The sequence below is a fragment of the Taeniopygia guttata genome, chromosome 2 (assembly GCF_048771995.1).
Source record: "Taeniopygia guttata chromosome 2, bTaeGut7.mat, whole genome shotgun sequence".
Lineage (NCBI taxonomy): Eukaryota > Metazoa > Chordata > Aves > Passeriformes > Estrildidae > Taeniopygia > Taeniopygia guttata.
Window position 1 is genome coordinate 151,045,484 of NC_133026.1, and position 22,048 is coordinate 151,067,531.

At 47.9% G+C, this 22,048-nt stretch overlaps 2 protein-coding genes across 2 annotated transcripts; both read left to right on the top strand.

Annotated features, from left to right (window-relative positions):
* Positions 1–1,381: 1,381 nt before the first annotated feature.
* On the top strand, positions 1,382–13,836 carry FOXH1 (forkhead box H1). The gene is made up of 4 exons (XM_041714030.2): positions 1,382–1,633; positions 7,478–7,582; positions 12,348–12,761; positions 13,807–13,836. The coding sequence occupies exons 1-4, from the start codon at positions 1,382–1,384 to the stop codon at positions 13,834–13,836; spliced, it is 801 nt and encodes a 266-aa protein (XP_041569964.2).
* Positions 13,837–15,574: 1,738 nt separating this feature from the next.
* Positions 15,575–20,316, top strand: TMEM276 (transmembrane protein 276). Its single transcript, XM_072925201.1, has 3 exons — positions 15,575–15,653; positions 16,653–16,773; positions 19,737–20,316. The coding sequence occupies exons 2-3, from the start codon at positions 16,666–16,668 to the stop codon at positions 20,208–20,210; spliced, it is 582 nt and encodes a 193-aa protein (XP_072781302.1). The 5' UTR covers positions 15,575–15,653; positions 16,653–16,665; the 3' UTR covers positions 20,211–20,316.
* Positions 20,317–22,048: the final 1,732 nt, after the last annotated feature.

Below are 22,048 nucleotides of genomic sequence, written 5' to 3' on the forward strand. Positions count from 1 at the left end.
AAACCCCAAATCCCAAATCCCAAACCCCAAACCACAAATCCCACAAACCCCAAACCCCAAATCCCAAACCCCAAACCCCAAATCCCCCAAACCCCAAACCCCAAACCCCAAATCCCAAACCCCAAACCCCAAATCCCCCAAACCCCAAACCCCAAACTCCAAATCCCAAACCCCAAATCCCAAATAAACCCCAAACCCCAAACCCCAAATCCCAAATCCCAAATCCCCCAAACCCCAAACCCCAAACAAGCCCCAAACCCAAATCCCCAATCCCCCAAACCCCAAACCCCACAAACCCCAAATCCCCCAAACCCCAAACCCCAAATCCCAAACCCCAAATCGCAAATCCCTCAAATCCCAAACCCCAAATAAACCCCAAATAAACCCCAAATAAACCCCAAACCCCAAACCCCAAATCCCAAACCCCAAATTACCTCAAACCCCAAACCCCAAATCCCAAACCCCAAACCCCAAATCCCCCGAACCCCAAACCCCAAACCCCAAACCTCAAATCTCCCAAACCCCAAACCCCAAACCCCCCAAACCCCAAATTACCCCAAACCCCAAATCCCCCAAACCCCAAACCCCAAATAAACCCCAAACCCCAAACCCCAAACCCCAAACCCCAAACCCCAAATCTCCCAAACCCCAAACCCCAAATCCCACATCCCAAACCCCAAATAAACCCCAAATCCCCCAAACCCCAAACCCCAAATCCCCCAAACCCCAAACCCCAAATAAACCCCAAATAAACCCCAAACCCCAAACCCCAAATAAGCCCCAAACCCCAAATAAACCCCAAACCCCAAACCCCAAACCCCAAATCCCCCATACCCCAAATCACAAATCCCAAATCCCCCAAACCCCAAATCCCAAACCCCAAACCCCAAATCCCCCAAACCCCAAATAAACCGCAAATAAACCCCAAATAAACCCCAAATAAACCCCAAATAAATCCCAAATAAACCCCAAATTAACCCCAAACCCCAAATAAACCCCAAATAAACCCCAAATAAACCCCAAATAAACCCCAAATAAACCCCAAATAAACCCCAAATAAACCCCAAAAAAACCCCAAATAAACCCCAAATTAACCCCAAACCCCAAATAAACCCCAAATAAACCCCAAATAAACCCCAAATAAACCCCAAAAAAACCCCAAATAAACCCCAAATAACCCCCAAACCCCAAATAAACCCCAAATAAACCCCAAAGAAACCCCAAACCCCAAATAAACCCCAAACCCCAAACCCCAAATAAACCCCAAACCCCAAATAAACCCCAAATAACCCCAATTAAACCCCTCCCCACTCCCAATCCCATTCCCCGCCCCGGGTCCCCTCCCGCCCCCGGGGGTAAGTCCCGTCCATTCCCCTCCGCGATGCCGCCGCCGCCGCCGCCGCTCTCGGCCGCTCCTGCCCCGGCCCGGGGCGGCTCCCGCGACCCCTTCGGCCGCTCCGGCGCTTCGCGGGGCGGTTCCCGGGGCGGTTCCCGGGGGGGTTCTCGGGGTTCGCGGGGGTCCCCGGGCCGCCCCCAACGGTACCGCCGCCACCCCAAACCCCCCTACTCCTACCTGGCGCTGATCGCGCTCGTCATCCGCGCCGCCCCCGGCCGCCGCCTCAAGCTCGCCCAGGTAACCGGCCCGGGACCCCCGGGAGCACCGGGAGACCCCCGGGACCCCCGAGGGGTTCCCGATCCATCCCCAGGACCCTCCGGGATTCCCGATCCACTCCCGGGAGCACCGGGAGAGCCCTGGGAGACCCTCGAGGGGTTCCCGATCCACTCCCGGGAGCACCGAGGGGTTCCCCATCCACTCCCGGGACCCCTCCGGGATTCCCGATCCACTCCCGGGAGCACCGGGAGACCCCCGGGACCCCCAGGAGACCCCCGGGACCCCCGAACTCGGAGCCACATCCACCCCCGGGATCATCTCGGGGTTCCCGATCCATCCTCGAGACCCCCGAGGGGTTCCTGATCCACTCCCGGGACCACCGGGAGAGCCCCGGGAGAGCCCCGGGACCCCCGGGAGACCCTCGAGGGGTTCCCGATCCACTCCCGGGACCACCGAGGGGTTCCCGATCCATCCCCGGGACCCCCTCGGGATCCCCCAAATTCTCCCCGAGACCCTCCGGGATCCCCCAAATTCTCCCCGGGACCCTCCGGGATTCTCGATCCATCCCCGGGACCACCGGGAGACCCCCGAGACCCCCCAAATTCTCCCCGGGGACCATCTCGGGATTCCCGATCCGTCCCCGGGACCCCCTCCGGGATCCCCCAAATTCTTCCCCGGGACCCCCTCGGGGTTCCCGATCCATCCTCGGGACCCCCTCGGGATCCACCGAATTCTCCCCGGGACCCCCTCGGGATCCCGGAATTCTCGGTAGCCCAAAATTCCCCCACCCCCCCCCCAAAAAAAGAAACAAACCGAAAAACCTAAAAAAATCCCCCCAAAGAAATCCCCAAACTCCAAAATTCCCGGATCCCAAACCCTCCGAAAAACCCTAAAAAGCTCCAAAAATACCCAAAAAATCCCCAAAAGATCCGCAAAAAAAAAAATCCACCAAAAATCCCCCCAAAAAATCCCCCAAAATATCACCAAAATCCCAAAAAATCCCCCCCAAAAAAAGTCCCAAAAATCCCGGTAAAATCTCAAAAAATCCCCAAAAAATGCCCCAAAAATCCCAAAAAATCCCCCAAAATCCCGGTAAAATCCCCCAAAAACCCCCCCAAAAATGTTGCAGTAAAATCCCAATAAAATCCCCAAAATCTCAAAAAAATCCCCAAAAATCCCTAAAAATTCCCGGTAAAATCCCCCCCAAAAAACCCTCCAAAAATCCCGGTAAAATCCCAAAAATCCGGGTAAAATTCCGCCCAAAAAGTCCCAAAAAATCCCAGTAAAATTCCCAAAAATTCCCCCGAAAAATCCCCAAAAATTCCCCCGAAAAATCCCAAAAAATTCCCCCCCAAAATCCCAAAAAAACCCCAAAAATCTCCCCAAAATCCCCGAAAAACCCTAAAAAATCCCCCAAAAATCCCCAAGAAATGCCAACAGAATCCCAAAAAAAATGCCCAAAAAAATCCCAAAAAATCCCCTAAACCCCGAAAAATCCCCCAAAAATCCCCAAAAAATCCCCCAAAAAAACCCCAAAATCCCCAAAACCCCCCAAAAAATTCCCCTAAAATCCCGGTAAAATCCCCCCAAAAATACCCCAAAATCCCCCAAAAATCCCGGTAAAATCCCCAAAAAAACTCTCCAAAAAAACCCCAAAAATCCCCAAAAATCCCCCAAAATATCCCCAAAATCCCAAAAAATCCCACAAAAAATCCCAAAAAAATCCCCCAAAAACCCTAAAAAATCCCCCCAAAAATCCTCAAAAATTCCCAAAAAACTCCCTAAAACCCCTAAAAAATCCCCAAAAAAATCCCCAAGAAATGCCAATTCCCCAAAAAATCCCCCCAAAAAATTCCCAAAAATCCAAAAAAATCCCCAAAAAAATCCCCCCAAAAAAACCCCAAAAAATTCCCAAAATCCGAAAAAAATCCCCATAAAATCCTTAAAAAATCCCCAAAAATCCCCCAAAATCCCGGTAAAGTCCCGGTAAAATCCCCCTAAATCCCCCAAAAATCCCGGTGAAATCCCCAAAAAATCCCCTAAAAAACTCCAAAAAACCCCCCAAAAATCCCGGTAAAATCCCAAAAAAATCCCAAAATTCCCCAAAACCCCCCAATAAAATCCCCCAAAATCCCCAAAAAAACCCCCCAAAATTCCCCCAAAATCCCCAAATTTCCGCTCCGCGCCCTCCCCCGCCGCCGCCATCGCTGGCGACAAACCGCGATAGTCGCGACAGAAGCGGCGACAGTGGCGACAATCGCGACAGGGGGGCGACAATGGCGACAAAGGCCGCGACAGTGGCGACAATCGCGACAAAAGCGGAGACGGGGGGAGGGGACAGCGGCGACAATCGCGACAAAAGCCGCGACAGCGGCGACGGGGGGGGGGCGACAGAGGTGGCGATAGTGGCGACAGCGGCGACAATCGCGACAAAAGCGGCGATAGTGGCGACAGGGGGGGCGACAGCGGCGACAATCGCGACAAAAGCCACAAAAGCGGCGACACGGGGGGCGACAATCGCGACAATCGCGACCAAAGGGCGATAGAGGGACAAAGAGACAGAGGGACAAAGGGGGACCAGACCCCCCCCCCCCATGTCGCGATAGAGCCGCGATAGAGACGGGAGGGGGGGAGGGGGATGGGGGATTTTGGGGGATTTTTGGGGGGATTTTTTAGGGGGATTTTTGGAATTTTTGGGTTTTTTTTAGGGATTTTTGTGGATTTTTGGGGATTTTTGGGGGATTTTTGGGGATTTTGGGGGATTTATTTTGGATTTTTTTGGGGATTTTTTTTTCGGGATTTGGGGGATTTTTGGGGGGATTTTATTGGGATTTTTGGGGGGGGGTTTGGGGATTTTTTGGGGATTTTTTGGGGATTTCTTTGGGGTTTTTTGGGGATTTTGGGGGATTTTGGGGGATTTTTTGGGAAGATTTTTGGGAGTTTTTGGGGGTTTTTTTTGGGATTTGGGGGATTTTTTTGGGGGATTTTGGGGATTTTTGGGGGGATTTTTTTGAGGATTTTTGGGAGTTTTTGGGGGTTTTTTTTCGGGATTTGGGGGGATTTTTTGAGATTTTTTGGGGGGATTTTGGGGGGGATTTTTGGGATTTTTTGGGGGTTTTTGGGGGATTTTTTGGGATTCTGGGGATTTTGGGGGGATTTTGGGGATTTTTGGGGAATTTTTGGGGTTTTTGGGGAATTTTTTTGGGGGGATTTTTTGGGATTTTGGCAGTTTTTTGGGATTTTTTTGGGATTTTTTGGGATTTTATTTGGATTTCACTGGAATTTTTGGGGGGATTTTTTGGGGAGATTTTTAGGGGTTTTTTTATTTTTGGGGGATTTTATTGGGATTTTTTGGGGTTTTTTTTAGGGATTTTTGAGGGATTTTTTGGGATTTTTGGAGATTTTTGGGGGATTTTATTGGGATTTTTTTGGGGATTTTCGGGAGTTTTTGGAGGGTTTTTTTTCGGGATTTGGGGGATTTTGGGGGATTTTTTAGGGTTTTTTTGGGGATTTTGGGGGATTTTTTTGGGGATTTTTTGAGATTTTTGGGGGATTTTATGGGGGGATTTTTTGGGGATTTGGGGATTTTTAGGGTTTTTTTAAGGGATTTTTGAGGGATTTTGGGGGGATTTTTGGGGATTTTATTGGGATTTTTTGGGGGATTTTTGGGGGGATTTTTTTGAGGATTTTTGGGAGTTTTTGGGGGTTTTTTTTCGGGTTTTGGGGGGATTTTTTGAGATTTTTTGGGGGATTTTTTTGAGGATTTTTTGAAGTTTTTGGGGGATTTTTTTGAGGATTTTTGGGAGTTTTTTGGGATTTTTTGGGATTTTTTGGGGGATTTATTTTGGATTTTTTGGGGGATTTTTTTGAGGATTTTCGGGAGTTTTTGGGGTTTTTTTTAGGGATTTTTGAGGGATTTTGGGGGGAATTTTTGGGGATTTTATTGGGATTTTTTGGGGGATTTTTTGTGGATTTTTTGGAATTTTTGGGGTTTTTTTAGGGATTTTTGAGGGATTTTGGGGGATTTTATTGGGATTTTTTGGGGGATTTTTTTGAGGATTTTTGGGAGTTTTTGGGGGTTTTTTTCGGGTTTTGGGGGATTTTTAGGGAGATCTTTTAGGGAGATTTTAGGGGATTTTTAGGGAGATTTTTTGGGGTTTTTTTGGGATTTTGGGGAGTTCTTTGAGGATTTTTTGGGGGATTTCCTGGAGGATTTTTTGGGGGTTTTTCGGGGATTTTTAGGGAATTTTTTTGGGATTTTGCGAGTTTTTTGGGGATTTTTTGGGGGATTTTTTTGAGCATTTTTTGGGGGATTCTTTTGGGGATTCTACTGGGATTTTTGGCGGGGATTTTACCGGGATTTTTGGGGATTTAGGGGATTTTTAGGGGGATTTTTTGTGGGGATTTTGGGGATTTTTTTGGGATTTTTTGGGGGATTTGGGGGGTTTTTTGGGGGGATTTTGGGAATTTTGGGGGGATTTTTTGGGGTTTTTTTTGGGATTTTGGGGAGTTCTTTGAGGATTTTTTGGGGGATTTCCTGGAGGATTTTTTGGGGATTTTTGGGGGATTTTTTTTTGGATTTTACTGGAATTTTTTGGGGGGATTTTACCGGGATTTTTTTGGATTTTGGGGTATTTTTTCGGGGGATTTTGGGGATTTTTGGGGAGATTTTTGGGGTATTTCATTGGGGATTTTTTAGGGGATTTTACCGGGATTTTTGGGGGATTTTTATTTGGATTTTACTAGAATTTTTTGGGGGGGATTTTACCGGGATTTTTGGGGGATTTTTTTGGTTTTTTGGGGGGGATTTTCTGGGGATTTTTTTGGGAGATTTTAGGGGACTTTTGGGGGGATTTTTTGGGGGACTTTTTGGGGATTTTTGGGATTTTGGGGGGAATTTTTGGGGGATTTTGGTTTTTTTTTTTGGAATTTTATTGGGATTTTTGCAGATTTTTTTGGGATTTTTTTGGATTTTGGGGTTTTGGGGATTTTTTGGGGAGATTTTTTGTGGTTTTTTAGGATTTTTTTTTATTTTTAGGATTTTTTTTTTGGAAGGGGTTGTTTGGGGATTTTTTGGGGGATTTTTTGCGGATTTTTGGCGATTTTGTTGGGATTTTACTGGAATTTTTGGGGGGGGGGTTTACCTGGATTTTTGGGGATTTTTAGGGAGATTTCTTAAGGGTTTTTTGGGATTTTGGGGGATTTTTTGGGTTTTTGGTTTATTTTTGGGGGGGGGCTTGGGGGGATATTTTGGGATTTTTTGGGGATTTTTTTGATTTTTTGGGAGTTTTTGGTATTTTTTGGGATTTTTGGCGTTTTTGGGGTTTTTGGGGTTTTTGGGGTTTTGGGGTTTTTATTTGTAGTGATTTTTTATTCATTTTTTGCGATTTTTTGGGGGGATTTTTGAGGATTTGTGGGGATTTTGGGATTTTTATTTTTAGTGAATTTTATTCATTTTTTGGGATTTTTTTGGGGGGATTTTTGGGATTTTATTTTAAGCGAATTTTATTCATTTTTTAAGATTTTTGGGGGTTTTGGGGGATTTTTGGGGTTTTTATTTGTAGTGATTTTTTATTCATTTTTTGTGATTTTTTTGGGGGGATTTTTTTGGGATTTTTTTTATTTTTATTTTTAGCGAATTTTATTAATTTTTCATGATTTTTGGGGTTTTGGGGGGATTTTTGGGATTTTTATTTGTAACAACTTTTCATTCATTTTTTAAACATTTTTTCATTTTTTCCGAGTTTGTTTTGAGAATTTTGCCGTTTTTTTCCAATGAATTTTTACCTAAATTTTTATTTTAATTTTCCCACCCCAAAATTACCCAAAACCTCCCAAAATTTGTATTTTATTTTTATTTTTCAGATCATTCAGCAGCTGCGGAGCCTCTTCCCGTTCTTCGGGGGGCGCTACCAGGGCTGGAAGGATTCCGTGCGCCACAACCTCTCCTCCAACCCCTGCTTCGCCAAGGTGGGAAAAATTGGGAATTTTCGGGAATTTTTGGGAATTTTTGGGAATTTTGGGGTCTGGGAAAAAATTGGGATTTTTTTGGGTTTTTTTTGAGGGGTTTTGGGGCTTTTTTTGTGTTTTATTCTGATTTTTTGGGGATTTAATTCAGATTTTTTTTGCATTTTTTGGGACTTTATTGGGGATTTTTGGTGGATTTTATTTGGATTTTTTGGGGGTTTTTGGGGGATTTTTTTGGGATTTTATTCTTATTTTTTGGGGATTTTTTGGGGGTTTTTTTTGGGTATTTTCAGGGGATTTTTGGGGTTTTTTTGGGATTTATTTGGGATTTTAGAGGGATTTTTTCTGGATTTTTTGGGATTTTTTGGGGGATTTTTGGATTTTATTTGGATTTTATTGAGATTTTTTTTGGGATTTTTATTGAGATTTTTTTGGGTTTTTTTTTTATTTTATTGGGATATTTGGGGTTTTTTGGAGGGTTTTTTGGGTATTTTTTGGGTATTTTTGGGGTTTTTTTGGGATTTTTTTTGGAATTTAGTGGGATTTTTTCTGGACTTTTTGGGATTTTTGGGGGGGATTTTATTCCGATTTTTTTGGTTTTTATTGGGATTTTTTGGGGATTTTTTGGGGGATTTTATTGGGGATTTTTTTGGAATTTTATTCCGATTTTTTTGCTTTTTTTGGGATTTTTTTTGGAATTTATTGGGAGGTCACCACAACCTCTCCTCCAACCCCTGCTGCGCCAAGGTCGGAAATTTGGGGAATTTTGGGGAATTTTGGGGTTTGGGGAAAATTTGGGATTTTTTTAGGGGGGGTTTGGGGGCTTCTGGGTTTTTTTTGGGGATTTTATTTTGATTTTTTGGGGAATTTATTTTGATTTTTTTGCGATTTTATTTTGATTTTTTTAGGAGTTTTTGGGGATTTTGGGGGATTTTTTTGGGATTTTTTTGGATTTTATTTGGATTTTATTGAGATTTTTTGGGGATTTTTATTGAGATTTTTTTGGGATTTTTTTTTTTTTATTTTATTGGGATCTTTGGGGTTTTTTGGAGGGTTTTTTGGGTATTTTTGGGGTATTTTTGGGGTTTTTTTGGGATTTTTTTTGGAATTTAGTGGGATTTTTTCTGGACTTTTTGGGATTTTTTTGGAGATTTTATTCCGATTTTTTTGGTTTTTATTGGGATTTTTGGGGGATTTTATTGGGATTTTTGGGGGATTTTATTGGGATTTTTGGGGGATTTTTTGGATTTTATTGGGAGTGCGCCACAACCTCTCCTCCAACCCCTGCTTCGCCAAGGTCGGAAATTCCGGAATTTTGGGGGAAATTTGGGAATTTTTGGGTCTGGGAAAAATTTGGGATTTTTTTACGGGGGTTCTGGGGGCTTTTGGGGCTTTTTTTGGGATTTTATTTTGATTTTTTGGGATTTTATTTTGATTTTTGCGATTTTATTTTGATTTTTTTAGGATTTTTTCGGGATTTTTTGGGGATTTTATTCTGATTTTTGGGGATTTTTTGGGATTTTTTTTGGGAATTTTTGGGGAAATTTTTTTGATTTTATTAAGATTTTTTTGCCTTTTTGGGATTTTTTTTTTATTTTATTGGGATTTTTTGGGGATTTTTTTGGGATTTTATTGGGATTTTTTGGGGATTTTATTGGGATTTTTGGGGATCTTTTGGGGATCATTTGGGGATTTTTTTGAGGATTTTTTGGGAATTCGTATTTTATTTTATTGGATTTTTTTTGTGGATTTTATTCTGATTTTTTGGGATTTTTTGGGGATTTTTTTTGATTTTATTGGGATTTTTTGTTTTTTATTGGGAGTGCGCAACAACCTCTCCTCCAAGCCCTGCTGCGCCAAGGTGGGGAAATTTGGGAATTTTTGGGGAAATTTGGGGAATTTTTGGGAATTTTGGGGTTTGGGGGAAAATTGGGATTTTTTTAGGGGGGTTTTGGGGGCTTCTGGGGCTTTTTTTGGGATTTTATTTTGATTTTTTGGGATTTTATTCAGATTTTTTTGCATTTTTGGGGATTTTATTGGGGATTTTTGGTGGATTTTATTTGGATTTTTTGGGGGGATTTTTTGGGGATTTTATTCTTATTTTTTGGGGATTTTTTGGGCGGTTTTTGGGTATTTTCCGGGGATTTTTGGGGTTTTTTTGGGATTTATTTGGGATTTTAGAGGGATTTTTTCTGGATTTTTTGGGATTTTTTTTGGGATTTTATTCCGATTTTTTTGGTTTTTATTGGGATTTTTGGGGGATTTTATTGGAATTTTTGGGAGATTTTTTGGGAATTTATTGGGAGTGCGCCACAACCTCTCCTCCAACCCCTGCTTCGCCAAGGTCGGAAAATTGGGAATTTTCGGGAATTTTGGGAATTTTTGGGGAATTTTGGGATCTGGGAAAAAATTGGAATTTCTTTGGGGGGTTTTGGGGCTTTTTTTGGGATTTTATTTTGATTTTTTGGGGATTTTATTTTGATTTTTTGGGATTTTATTTTGATTTTTTTAGGATTTTTGGGGGATTTTTTTGAGGATGTTTTTGGGAATTTTTTGGGGGAATTTTTTGGGGATTTTATTCTAAATTTTTGGGGATTTTTTTAGAATTTATTCTGATTTTTTGGGGGTTTTTTTGGGATTTTTTATGGATTTTATTGGGAATTTTGGGGATTTGGGGGGGATTTTTTTATTTTATTGGGTTTTTTGAGGATTTTATTCTGATTTTTTGGGGGATTTTTTTGGATTTTTGGGTGATTTCATTGGGATTTTATTGGGGGTTTTTTTTGGGGATTTTATTCAGATTGTTTTGCTTTTTTTGGGATTTTTTGGGATTTTATTGGGAGTGCGCCACAACCTCTCCTCCAACCCCTGCTTCGCCAAGGTCGGAAAATTCGGGAATTTTTGGGAATTTTGGGAATTTTTGGGTCTGGGAAAAATTTGGGATTTTTTGGGGTTTTTTTTTGGGGCTTCTGGAGCTTTTTTGGGGATTTTATTCTGATTTTTTTGGGATTTTATTCAGATTTTTTTGCATTTTTGGGGATTTTATTGGGGATTTTTTGGGATTTTTTTGTGGATTTTATTGGGATATTTTTGGGGATTTTTTGGGGATTTTTTTGTATTTTTCGCGTTTCTCACCCAATTTTTGGGATTTTTTTTTCATTTTTTGCCTTCCTCACCCGATTTTTGGGATTTTTTTTTGCATTTTTTGCCTTTCTCACCCCATTTTTCTTGGTTTTTTTTCATTTTTTACCTTCCTCACCCAAATTTTGTGGTTTTTTTGCATTTTTTGCGTCTCTCAAAGTATTTTTTTGGTTTTTTTGCATTTTTTGCATCTCTCAAAGGATTTTTTTGTTTTTTTTGCATTTTTCGCGTTTCTCACCCGATTGTTTTGGGGTTTTTTGCATTTTTTGCCTTCCACACACGATTTTTTGGGGTTTTTTTGCATTTTTCACGTTTCTCACCCCATTTTTCTTGTTTTTTTTATTTTTCGCCTTTCTCACCCTATTTTTTCTTGTTTTTTTTCATTTTTTACCCTCCTCACCCAAATTTTGTGGGTTTTTTGCATTTTTTGCGTCTCTCAAAGTGTTTTTTTGGTTTTTTTGCATTTTGTGCATCTCTCACAGGATTTTTTTGGGGTTTTTTGCATTTGTCGCGTTTCTCACCTGATTTTTTTGGGTGTTTTTGCATTTTTCGCCTTCCTCAGCCAATTTTCAGGATTTTTTTGCATTTTTCGCATTTCTCACCCAATTTCTGTGGGTTTTTTGCATTTTTTGCATTTCTCACCCGATTTTCGTGGTTTTTTTTCATTTTTGGCATTTCTCACCCAATTTTTGTGTTTTTTTTGCATTTTTTGCCTTCCACACCCGATTTTTTTGCATTTTTTGTGTTCCTCACCTGATTTTTTGTGGTTTTTTTGCATTTTTTGCATTTCTCACCCAATTTTTTTGCATTTTTCACGTTTCTCACCCCATTTTTCATGGTTTTTTTTGCATTTTGATGTTTCTCACCCAATTTTTTGGAGTTTTTTGCATTTCTCAGCTTTCTTACCCGATTTTTCATGGGTTTTTTTTGCATTTTTCACCTTTCTCACCCAATATTTTTGCATTTTTCGCACTTCTCACCCAATTTTTTTTGGTTTTTGCATTTTTCGCCTTTCTAACCCAATTTTTTGCATTTTTTGCGTTTCTCACCCCATTTCTAGTGGTTTTTTTACATTTTTCGCATTTCTCACCCAATTTTCGCGGGGTTTTTTTTTGCATTTTTTGCCATTCTTACTCAATTTTCATGGTTTTTTTTGCATTTTTCACCTTTCTCACCCATTTTTTTTTGCATTTTTCGCCTTTCTCACCCAATATTTTTGCATTTTTCGGGTTTCTCACCCAATTTTTTTTTCATTTTTCGCATTTCTCACCCCATTTTTCATGATTTTTTTACATTTTTCACCTTCCTCACCCAATTTTCATGGTTTTTTTTTCATTTTTGGCATTTCTCACCCAATTTTTGTGGTTTTTTTGCATTTTTTGCCTTCCACACCGGATTTTTTTGCATTTTTCGTGTTCCTCACCCAATTTTCAGGATCTGTTTGCATTTTTCGCCTTCCTCACCCGATTTTTTGGGGTTTTTTTGCATTTTTCGCGTTTCTCACCCAATTTTTTTTGCATTTTTTGCATTTCTCACCCCATTTTTCATGATTTTTTCACCTTTCTCACCCAATTTTTTATATTTTTCTTTCATTTTTCTCATTTCTCACCGTATTTTCCCCCCCCAGGTGCTGAAGGACCCCTCCAAGCCTCACTCCAAAGGCAACTTTTGGACGGTGGACGTGGCTCGGATCCCTCCGGCGGCGCTGCGGCTGCAGAACACGGCGGTGGCGCGCGCCAACAACGTCAACAACGTCAACAACAACGTCAACAACAACGTCAACAACAACGTCAACGCCAACAACGCCAACGCCGCCATCCCCTTCGTCCCCGACCTCTCCCCCTTCATCCTCTCGGGGTGCCCCTTCCCCCCGTCCCCTCCTGCCCCCCAAAATTCCAATTTCTCCATCGATTCCCTCCTCCGGCCGCCCCCCAATTGGGAGGGTCCCAAATTCGGGGCGCCCCCAAACCGCCCCCAAATTTGGGGTCAGCTGCCGACGTCCTACAGCGCCGGGCCGGCGCCCAACGCGGTGGCGCCGGGGGTGGGGGCGGCGCCCCGAATTTTGGGGGGGGTTTGGGGGGGTGGGGGTGGATCTCAGGTGGATTTTGGGGGGTCTCGAGTGGATTTGGGGGGGTCCCGGGTGGATTTTGGGGGGTCCCCGAAGGGTTTGGGGGGGTCCTCGAAGGGTTTGGGGGGAGCCCAGAAGGATTTTGGGGGGTCCCAGAAGGATTTTGGGGGGTCCCGGGTGGATTTTGGGGGGTCCCCGAAGGGTTTGGGGGGATCCCAGAAGGATTTGGGGGGGTCCCGGGTGGATTTTGGGGGGTCCCAGAAGGATTTGAGGGGGTCCCAAGTGGATTTTGGGGGGTCCCAGAAGGATTTGAGGGGATCCCAGAAGGATTTTGGGGGGTCCCAAGTGGATTTTGGGGGTTCCCGGGTAGATTTTGGGGGTTCCCGGGTGGATTTTGGGGGTTCCCGGGTGGATTTTGGGGGTTCCCGGGTGGATTTTGGGGGTTCCCGGGTGGATTTCGGGGGGTTCCTCCTCCCCCCCCCCAATAAAAGCATTTTCGACGTTTGGCTGAGCCACCCCGGGGACATCGTCATCAGGGGCTGATGACGTCATTGGGGCACCCCCAAATTTTTGGGGTCACCCCAAATCCCGGTGACCAAAATTTGGGGGTGTCACCTCCCAAACTGGCAAAATTTTTGGGTTTTTTGGCCCAAAATTGAGTCTGAGCACCCCAAAATTTGCATCAAAACCCACAAAATTTGGGAGGATGACGTCATAGGGGCACCCCCAAATTTTTTGGGGTCACCCCAAACCCCGGTGACCAAAATTTGGGTGTTTCACCTCCAAAAGTGCCAAATTTTGGGGGTTTTTGGCCCAAAAATGAGTCTGAACACCCCAAAATTTGCATCAAAACCCAGAAAATTTGGGTTGATGACGTCATAGGGACACCCCCAAATTTTTGGGGTCACCCCAAATCCCGGTGACCAAAATTTGGGGGTGTCACCCTCCCAAAATGGCCAAATTTTCGGGTTTTTTGACTCAAAATTGAGGCTGAACACCCCAAAATTTGTGTTCTAAGCCCCTGAAATTTGGGTTGATGACGTCATAGGGGCACCCCCAAATTTTTGGGGTCACCCCAAACCCCGATGACCAAAATTTGGGGTGTCACCCTCCCAAATGGCCAAATTTTGGGTTTTTTGGCCCAAAATTGATTCTGAACACCCCAAAATTTGCATCAAAACCCCCAAAATTTGGGGTGATGACGTCATAGGGACACCCCCAAATTTTTGGGGTCACCCCAAACCCCAATGACCCAAATTTGGGTGTTTCACCTTCAAAATGGCCAAATTTTGGAGTTTTTAGCCCAAAATTGAGTCCAAAAACCCCAAAATTTGTGTTTAACCGCCCCAAACTTGGGGTGATGACGTCATAGGGACACCCCCAAATTTTGGGGTCACCCCAAATCTCGGTGACCAAAATTTGGGGGTGTCACCCCCAAAAGTGCCAAAATTTGGGGATTTTTGACACAAAATCGAGTCTGAACACCCCAAAATTTGCATGAAACCCCACAAAATTTGGGGTGATGACGTCATAGGGGCACCCCCAAATTTTTGGGGTCACCCCAAACCCCGGTGACCAAAATTTTGGGGTGCCACCTCCCAAAATGGCCAAATTTTGGAGTTTTTGGCCCAAAATTAAGGCTGAACACCCCAAAATTTGCATCAAAACCCCCCAAAATTTAGGTTGATGACGTCATAGGGACACCCCCAAATTTTTGGGGTCACCCCAAAACCCGGTGACCAAAATTTGGGTGTTTCACCCTCAAAAATGGCCAAATTTTGGAATTTTTGGCCCAAAATTGAGGCAAAACACCCCAAAATTTGTATCCGACCCCCCTAAAATTTTGGGGTGATGACGTCATGAGGGGTGATGACGTCATGGGGTCACCCCAAAAAAATTTGGGGGTGCCACGCCCCCCCCCCCAAATTTGAGCCCGGCCACCCCAAAATTTTGGGGGGTGTGTCCCCGCCCTCATTTTTTGGAACCAGTTTAAACCAGTTTGGAACTGGTTTTAACCAGTTTGGAACCGTTTTAAACCAGTTTGGAACCAGTTTGAAACCAGTTTAAACCAGTTTGGAACCGGTTTAGAACCAGTTTAAACCAGTTTGGAACCAGTTTGGACCAGCTGAAATCAATTAGGACCAGTTTGGACCAGTTTGGAACCGGTTTAGACCAGTTTGGAACCAGTTTGAAACCAGCTTGGAACTGGATTAAAGCATTTTGAAACCAGTTTGAACCAGTTTGAACCAATTTGGAAACAGTTTGAACCAGTTTGAACCAGTTTGGAAACCTGAAAAAAGCATATTGAAACCAGTTTGAACCAGTTTGGGCCAGTTTGAACCAGTTTGGAACCAGATTAAAGCAATTTGAAACCAGTTTGGACCAGTTTGAACCAGTTTGGAAGCAGATTAAAGCATTTTGAAACCAGTTTGAACCAGTTTGAGCCAGTTTGGAATGAAATGAAACAAGTTTGGACCAGTTGGAACCAGTTTGAACAATATTAAAGCGTTTTGAAACCAGTTTGAACCAGTTTGGAACCAGATTAAAGCATTTTGAAACCAGTTTGAACCAGTTTGAACCAGTTCCTCCCAGTTTGGGGTTTGGGATTTTGGGGTTTGAGAATCGCCGCCCTAATTACCATATTTAGCCCCGCCCACCATCAAACAGCCAATCCCCGCGCTCTAATTACCATAATTCCCCCGCCCGCAACAAACCACGCCCACCGCGCTGTAGCCCCGCCCACCGCGCGGCCCCGCCCACCTACACCCCCTTAGCCCCGCCCACAGCTCACGCAGCCAATCAGAGCGCTCGGATTCGCCTTTGGCCACGCCCCTTCCCTGGTTTCGGCCGCACCCGGAAGTGCCGGTACCGGGGGGACATTGGGGACATTTGGGGGGATTTGGAGGGGGTTGGGGACATTGGGGGGATATTGGGGACATCAGGGGGGCTTGGGGACACTCAGGAGGACATTGGGGACACTGAGGGGACATTGGGGGGGTTTGGGGACATTGGGGACATTGGGGACATTGGGGGGGACATTTGGGGGGGTTTGGGGACATCTGGGTGGCCTTGGTGACATTTGGGGACATCAGGGGGGCCTTGGGGACATTGGGGACATCGGGGACATTGGGGACATTGGGGGACATTGGGGTGTTTGGGGACATTGGGGACATTGGGGACATTGGGGGGGGTTGGGGACATTGGGGGGACATTGGGGACATTGAGGGGGACATTGGGGGGACATTGGGGACATTGAGGGGACATTGGGGGGACATTGGGGACATTGAGGGGGACATTTGGGACATTGGGGACACTGGGGGGATATTGGGGGGGGTTGGGGACATTGTGGGGGGGACATTGGGGGGGTATGGGGACATCGGGGGGACATTGGGGGGGACATTGGGGACATCGGGGTGGCCTTAGGGACACTGGGGACATTGGGGTGGACATTTGGGGGGGCTTGGGGACATTTGGGGACATTTGGGGGGGATTTGGGGACATTTGGGGGATATTGGGGGGACATTTGGGGGGCTTGGGGACATTGGGGGGACATTTGGGGACATTGGGGGATTGGGGATATCAGGGTGGCCTTGGGGACATTGGGGGGTCATTGGGGGGGACATTGGGGGGGTTTGGGGACATTTGGGGACATTGGGGGGACATTGGGGACATTTGGGGGGGTTTGGGGACATTGGGGACATTGGGGGGACATTGGGGACATTGGGGGGGTTTGGGGACATTGGGGGGACATCAGGGTGGCCTTGGGGACATCAGGGTGGCCTTGGGGACATTGGGGACATTGAGGGGGTTTGGGGACATGCTGGGGGGGGGAGGGGACACTGTGACATCTGGATGTCCCCACAGGTGTCCCCAAGCCATGGGGGACAGCGGGGTGGCCTTGGGGACACTTGGGGACATCGGGGTGGCCCTGTCACACGCCGTGCTCTGTGTCACCAGCCTGGGCTGCGCCCTGAGAGCCAGAGAGGTCAGGGACACTAGGGACATTTGGGGACATTGGGGACATTGGGGGGATTGGGGACATTGGGGACATTGGGGACATTGGGGACATTGGGGACATTGGGGACATTGGGGATATTGGGGGACATTGGGGACACTGGGGACATTGGGGGGACATTGGGGACATTGGGGACATTGGGGACATTGGGGACATTGGGGACATTGGGGACACTTTAGGGACACCTGTCCCCTCCATGTCCCCAAGGTGTCCCCACAATGTCCCTGCACTGTCCCCACAATATCCCAACAATGTCCCCAAGATGTCCCCATGATGTCCCCACAATGTCCCAATGTCCCCACAATGTCCCCATGACGTCCCCAAAGATGTCCCCTCCATGTCCCCACAATGTCTCCACAATGTCCCCACGATGTCCCCATGATGTCCCCACCATATCCCTAAAACGTTCCCACAATGTCCCCATGATGTCCCCAAAATGTCTCCACCATGTCCCCACCATGTCCCTAAAACATCCCCACGATGTCCCTAAAATGTCCTCAAGATGTCCCCACCATGTCCCCAAAGATGTCCCCAAAGATGTCCCTGAGATGTCCCCAAGATGTCCCCACCGTCTCCCGACAATGTCCCCAAGGTGTCTCCTTGACATCCCCAAAGATGTCCCCTCCATGTCCCCAAGGTGTCCCCACAATATCCCCACGATGTCCCCACAATGTCCCCATGATGTCCCAATGATGTCCCCAGCCCTGTCCCTAAAACGTCCCCATGATTCCCAATGTCCCCAAGATGTCCCTGAGATGTCCCCAAAGATGTCCTCAAAGTATCTCCATCACATCCCCTTGATGTCCTCACCGTGTCCCTGAGATGTCCCTGAGATGTCCCCATGATGTCCCCACAATGTCCCTAAAACATCCCCATGATGTCCCCAAGATGTCCCCAAAGATGTCCCCAAAGATGTCCCCAAAGATGTCCCCAAAGATGTCCCCAAAGCAAAGATGTCCCCAAAGATATCCCCTCCATGTCCCCACATTGGCCCCACAATGTCCCTAAAATGTCCCCACGATGTCCCAATGTCCCCAAGGTGTCCCCATAGATGTCCCCAAGGTGTCCTCATCACATCCCCACAATGTCCCCAAGATGTCCCCAAGGTGTCCCTGAGATGTCCCCAAAGATGTCCCCAAAGATGCCCCCAAAGATGTCCCCAAGATGTCCCCATGACGTCCCTGTGATGTCCCCAAAATGTCCCTGAGATGTCCCCAAGGTGTCTCCATCACATCTCCACGACGTCCCAATGTCCCCAAGATGTCCCCAAGATGTGTCCACAAAGATGTCCCCACGCTGTCCCCACCGTGTCCCTGAGATGTCCCCACCATGTCCCCAAAGATGTCCCCAAGATGTCCCCAAGATGTCCCCAAGATGTCCCCATCACATCCCCACAGTGTCCCCTCCATGTCCCCATGATGCCCCCAAAGATGTCCCAACAATGTCCCCACAATGTCCCCACCATGTCCCCACAATGTCCCCATGATGTCCCCAAGGTGTCCCCGCCATGTCCCAACAATGTCCCCAAGATGTCCCCACAATGTCCCAATGTCCCCACAATGTCCCAATGTCCCCAAGATGTCCCTGTGATGTCCCCTCCATGTCCCAACAATGTCCCCACAATGTCCCCAAAGATGTCCCTACAATGTCCCCACCATGTCCCTAAAACATCCCCACGATGTCCCCATGTCCCCAAAATGTCCCCTCCATGTCCCCACAATGTCCCTATAATGTCCCCAAGACGTCCCCATGATGTCCCCAAGGTGTCCCCACAATGTCCCCACCATGTCCCCAAAGATGTCCCCACCATGTCCCTAAAACATCCCCACAATATCCCAATGTCCCCAAGATGTCCCCAAGATGTCCCCAAAGATGTCCCCAAGGTATCTCCATCACATCCCTTTGATGTCCCCAAGATGTCCCTGAGATGTCCCCAAGGATGTCCCCAAAGATGTCCCCAAGGTGTCTCCATCACATCCCCTTGATGTCCCTGAGATGTCCCCACAATGTCTCCACCATGTCCCTAGAACATCCCCATGATGTCCCCAAGATGTCCCCACCATGTCCCTAAAACGTCCCCATGACATCGCGAAGTCCCCACAATGTCCCCACAACGTCCCCAAGATGTCCCCACAATGTCCCCATGATGTCCTCACTGTGTCCCCAAAGACGCCCCCAAAGATGTCCCCAAGGTGTCCCCTCCATGTCCCCACCCTGTCCCCACAATGTCCCCAAGATGTCCCTAAAACGTCCCCACCATGTCCCAATGTCCCCACAATGTCCCCATGACGTCCCCACAATCTCCCCACAATGTCCCCAAGGTGTCCCCTCCATGTCCCAACAATGTTCCTAAAATGTCCCCACAGTGTCCCTGGGATGTCCCCACTATGTCCCAATGTCCCCAAGACGTCCCTGAGATGTCCCCAAAGATGTCCCCATCACATCCCCACAATGTCCCAACAATGTCCCCAAAGATGTCCCCACCACGTCCCTACAATATCCCCAAAGATGTCCCCTTGATGTCCCCAATGTCCCCACAATGTCCCCACAATGTCCCTGAAATGTCCCCACCATGTCCCTGAGATGTCCCCACATTGTCCCCACAATGTCCCCAAAGATGTCCCCACCATGTCCCCTTGATGTCCCCGTGATGTCCCCAAAGATGTCCCCATGTCCCCACCATGTCCCTAAAATGTCCCCATGATATCCCTTTGATGTCCCCACAATGTCCCCTAAGATGCCCCCAAAGATGTCCCCAAGGTGTCCCCAAGACGTCCCTTTGGTGTCCCCATTCCTGTCCCACAATGTCCCCACAATGTCCCTGAGATGTCCCCAAGATGTCCCCACCATGTTCCTAAAATGTCCCCACAATGTCCCAATGTCCGTGAGATGTCCCCAAGATGTCCCTGAGATGTCCCCTCTGTGTCCCACAGCTGACGGGTGGCCCGGCCGCCGGTTTCCTTCTCCAGGCCCTGGTGGCCGCCACCGACGCGATGTCCCCATTGATGTCCCCATTGATGTCCCCAAGGCCACCCACCGCTGTCCCCAACGTCCCCGAGGCCCCATCCAGCTCCTGGATCTGCTCAGTGGTGGCCCAACCCTTGGTGGCCTTCGGGTGCCACCGCCTGAGCGGTGACAATGCCACCGCCAACGTCCTGTTGGTGACAAGCGCGGCGGTGGCATCGGTGGCACTGTGGTGGCCCGGCCGAGTGCCACCGTGTCACTTTGTCACCGCGCTGACGGTCGCCTCGCTGCTGGCGCTGGCGGCGCTGACCGGAGGTGGCACCGCGGCGGTGGCGGCGGCGTTGGTGGCACTCGGGGACGTGGTGGCACCCGCGGGTGTCCCCTGGGTCAGGGTGGCGGCCAGTGTGGCACTGCTGGGGACAATGAGGGACATGCGGCGCTGAGGGGACAGAGGGGTGGTGGCATTGGGGTGGCACTGATGGTGGCACTGTGGGGACACCAATAAAGGCACAGTGGCACTGGGGTGGTGGCACTGGGGTGGTCCTGGTGGCATTGATGGTGGCACTGGGGTGACACTGATGGTGGCACTGTGGGGACATCAATAAAGGCACGGTGACATTGATGGTGGCATTGGTGTGACACTGATGGTGGCACTGGGGTGGCACTGGTGGCACTGGGGTGGTCCTGGTGGCACTGGGGTGACATTCGGAGTGGCACTTCGGGGACACCAATAAAGGCACGGTGACACTTGGGTGGTGGCACTGGGATGGTCCTGGTGACACTGGGGTGACATTGGGGTGGTGGCACTGTGGGGACACCAATAAAAGCATGGTGGCACTTGGATGACATTGGTGGTGGCACTGATGGTGGCATCAGGTGGTGGCATTGGTGTGACACTGGGGTGGTGACATTGCAGGTGGCACTGTGGGGGCACCAATAAAGGCTCGGTGGCACTTGGGTGGTGGCACTGATGGTGGCACTGGTGACACTGGGGTGGTGGCACTATGGGGACACCAATAAAGGCACAGTGGCACTTGGATGACATTGGTGGTGGCACTGATGGTGGCACTGGGGTGGCACTATGGGGACATCAATAAAGGCACAGTGACATTGATGGTGGCATTGGTGTGACACTGATGGTGGCACTGGGGTGGTCCTGGTGGCACTTGGGTGGCACTGTGGTGGTGGCACTGTGGGGACATCAATAAAGGCATGGTGGCACTTGGGTGGTGGCACTGATGGTGGCACTCGGGTGGCACTGGGGTGGTACTGGGGTGACACTGATGGTGGCACTGGGGTGGTGGCACTGGGGTGACACTGATGGTGGCACTGGGGTGGCACTGGCATGACACTGGGTTGACACTGATGGTGGCACTGGGGTGGCACTGGGATGGTCCTGGTGCCATTAAGGTGACACTGATGGTGGCACTGGTGGCACTGGTGTGACACTGCAGGGACACCAATAAAGGCACAGTGGCACTTGGATGACATTGATGTGACACTGATGGTGACACTGATGGTGGCACTGGGGTGACACTGATGGTGGCACTGGTGGCACTGGGGTGGTGGCACTTCAGGGACACCAATAAAGACACGGTGGCACTTGGGTGGTGGCACTGGTGTGACACTGATGGTGGCACTGTGGGGACACCAATAAAGGCACGGTGACACATGGGTGGTGACACTGATGGTGGCACTGGGATGGTCCTGGTGACATTGCGGTGGTGGCACTGAGGGGACACCAATAAAGGCACAGTGGCACTTGGGTGGCGGCACTGATGGTGGCACTGGGGTGACACTGATGGCACTGGGGTGGTGGCACTGGGGTGACACTGTTGGCACTGGGGTGGTGGCACTGGGGTGACACTGATGGTGGCACTGATGGTGACACTGATGGCACTGGGGTGGCACTGATGGTGGCACTGGGGTGGCACTGGGGTGGTCCTGGTGGCACTGGGGTGACATTTGGAGTGGCACTTCGGGGACACCAATAAAGGCACGGTGGCACTGGGGTGGTGACACTGGGGTGACATTGATGGTGGCACTGGGGTGGCACTGGTGACATTGGGGTGGTGGCACTGTGGGGACATCAATAAAGGCATGGTGGCAATTGGATGGTGGCACTGGGGTGGCACTGATGGTGGCACTGTGGTGGCACTGCTGTGACATTGATGGCACTGGGGTGGCACTGATGGTGGCACTGATGGTGACACCGGGGTGACATTGGGGTGGTGGCACTATGGGGACACCAATAAAGGAATGGTGGCACTTGGGTGGTGGC

Coding starts and splice junctions, on each gene's coding strand:
- FOXH1 (XM_041714030.2), top strand. CDS start 1,382: ATGCCGCCGCCGCCGCCGCCGCTCTCGGCCGCTCCTGCCCCGGCCCGG. Junction 1,634..7,477: donor GCCGCCTCAAGCTCGCCCAG/GTAACCGGCCCG, acceptor TTTATTTTTCAG/ATCATTCAGCAGCTGCGGAG. Junction 7,583..12,347: donor CCAACCCCTGCTTCGCCAAG/GTGGGAAAAATT, acceptor TTCCCCCCCCAG/GTGCTGAAGGACCCCTCCAA.
- TMEM276 (XM_072925201.1), top strand. CDS start 16,666: ATGGGGGACAGCGGGGTGGCCTTGGGGACACTTGGGGACATCGGGGTG. Junction 16,774..19,736: donor GCGCCCTGAGAGCCAGAGAG/GTCAGGGACACT, acceptor TGTGTCCCACAG/CTGACGGGTGGCCCGGCCGC.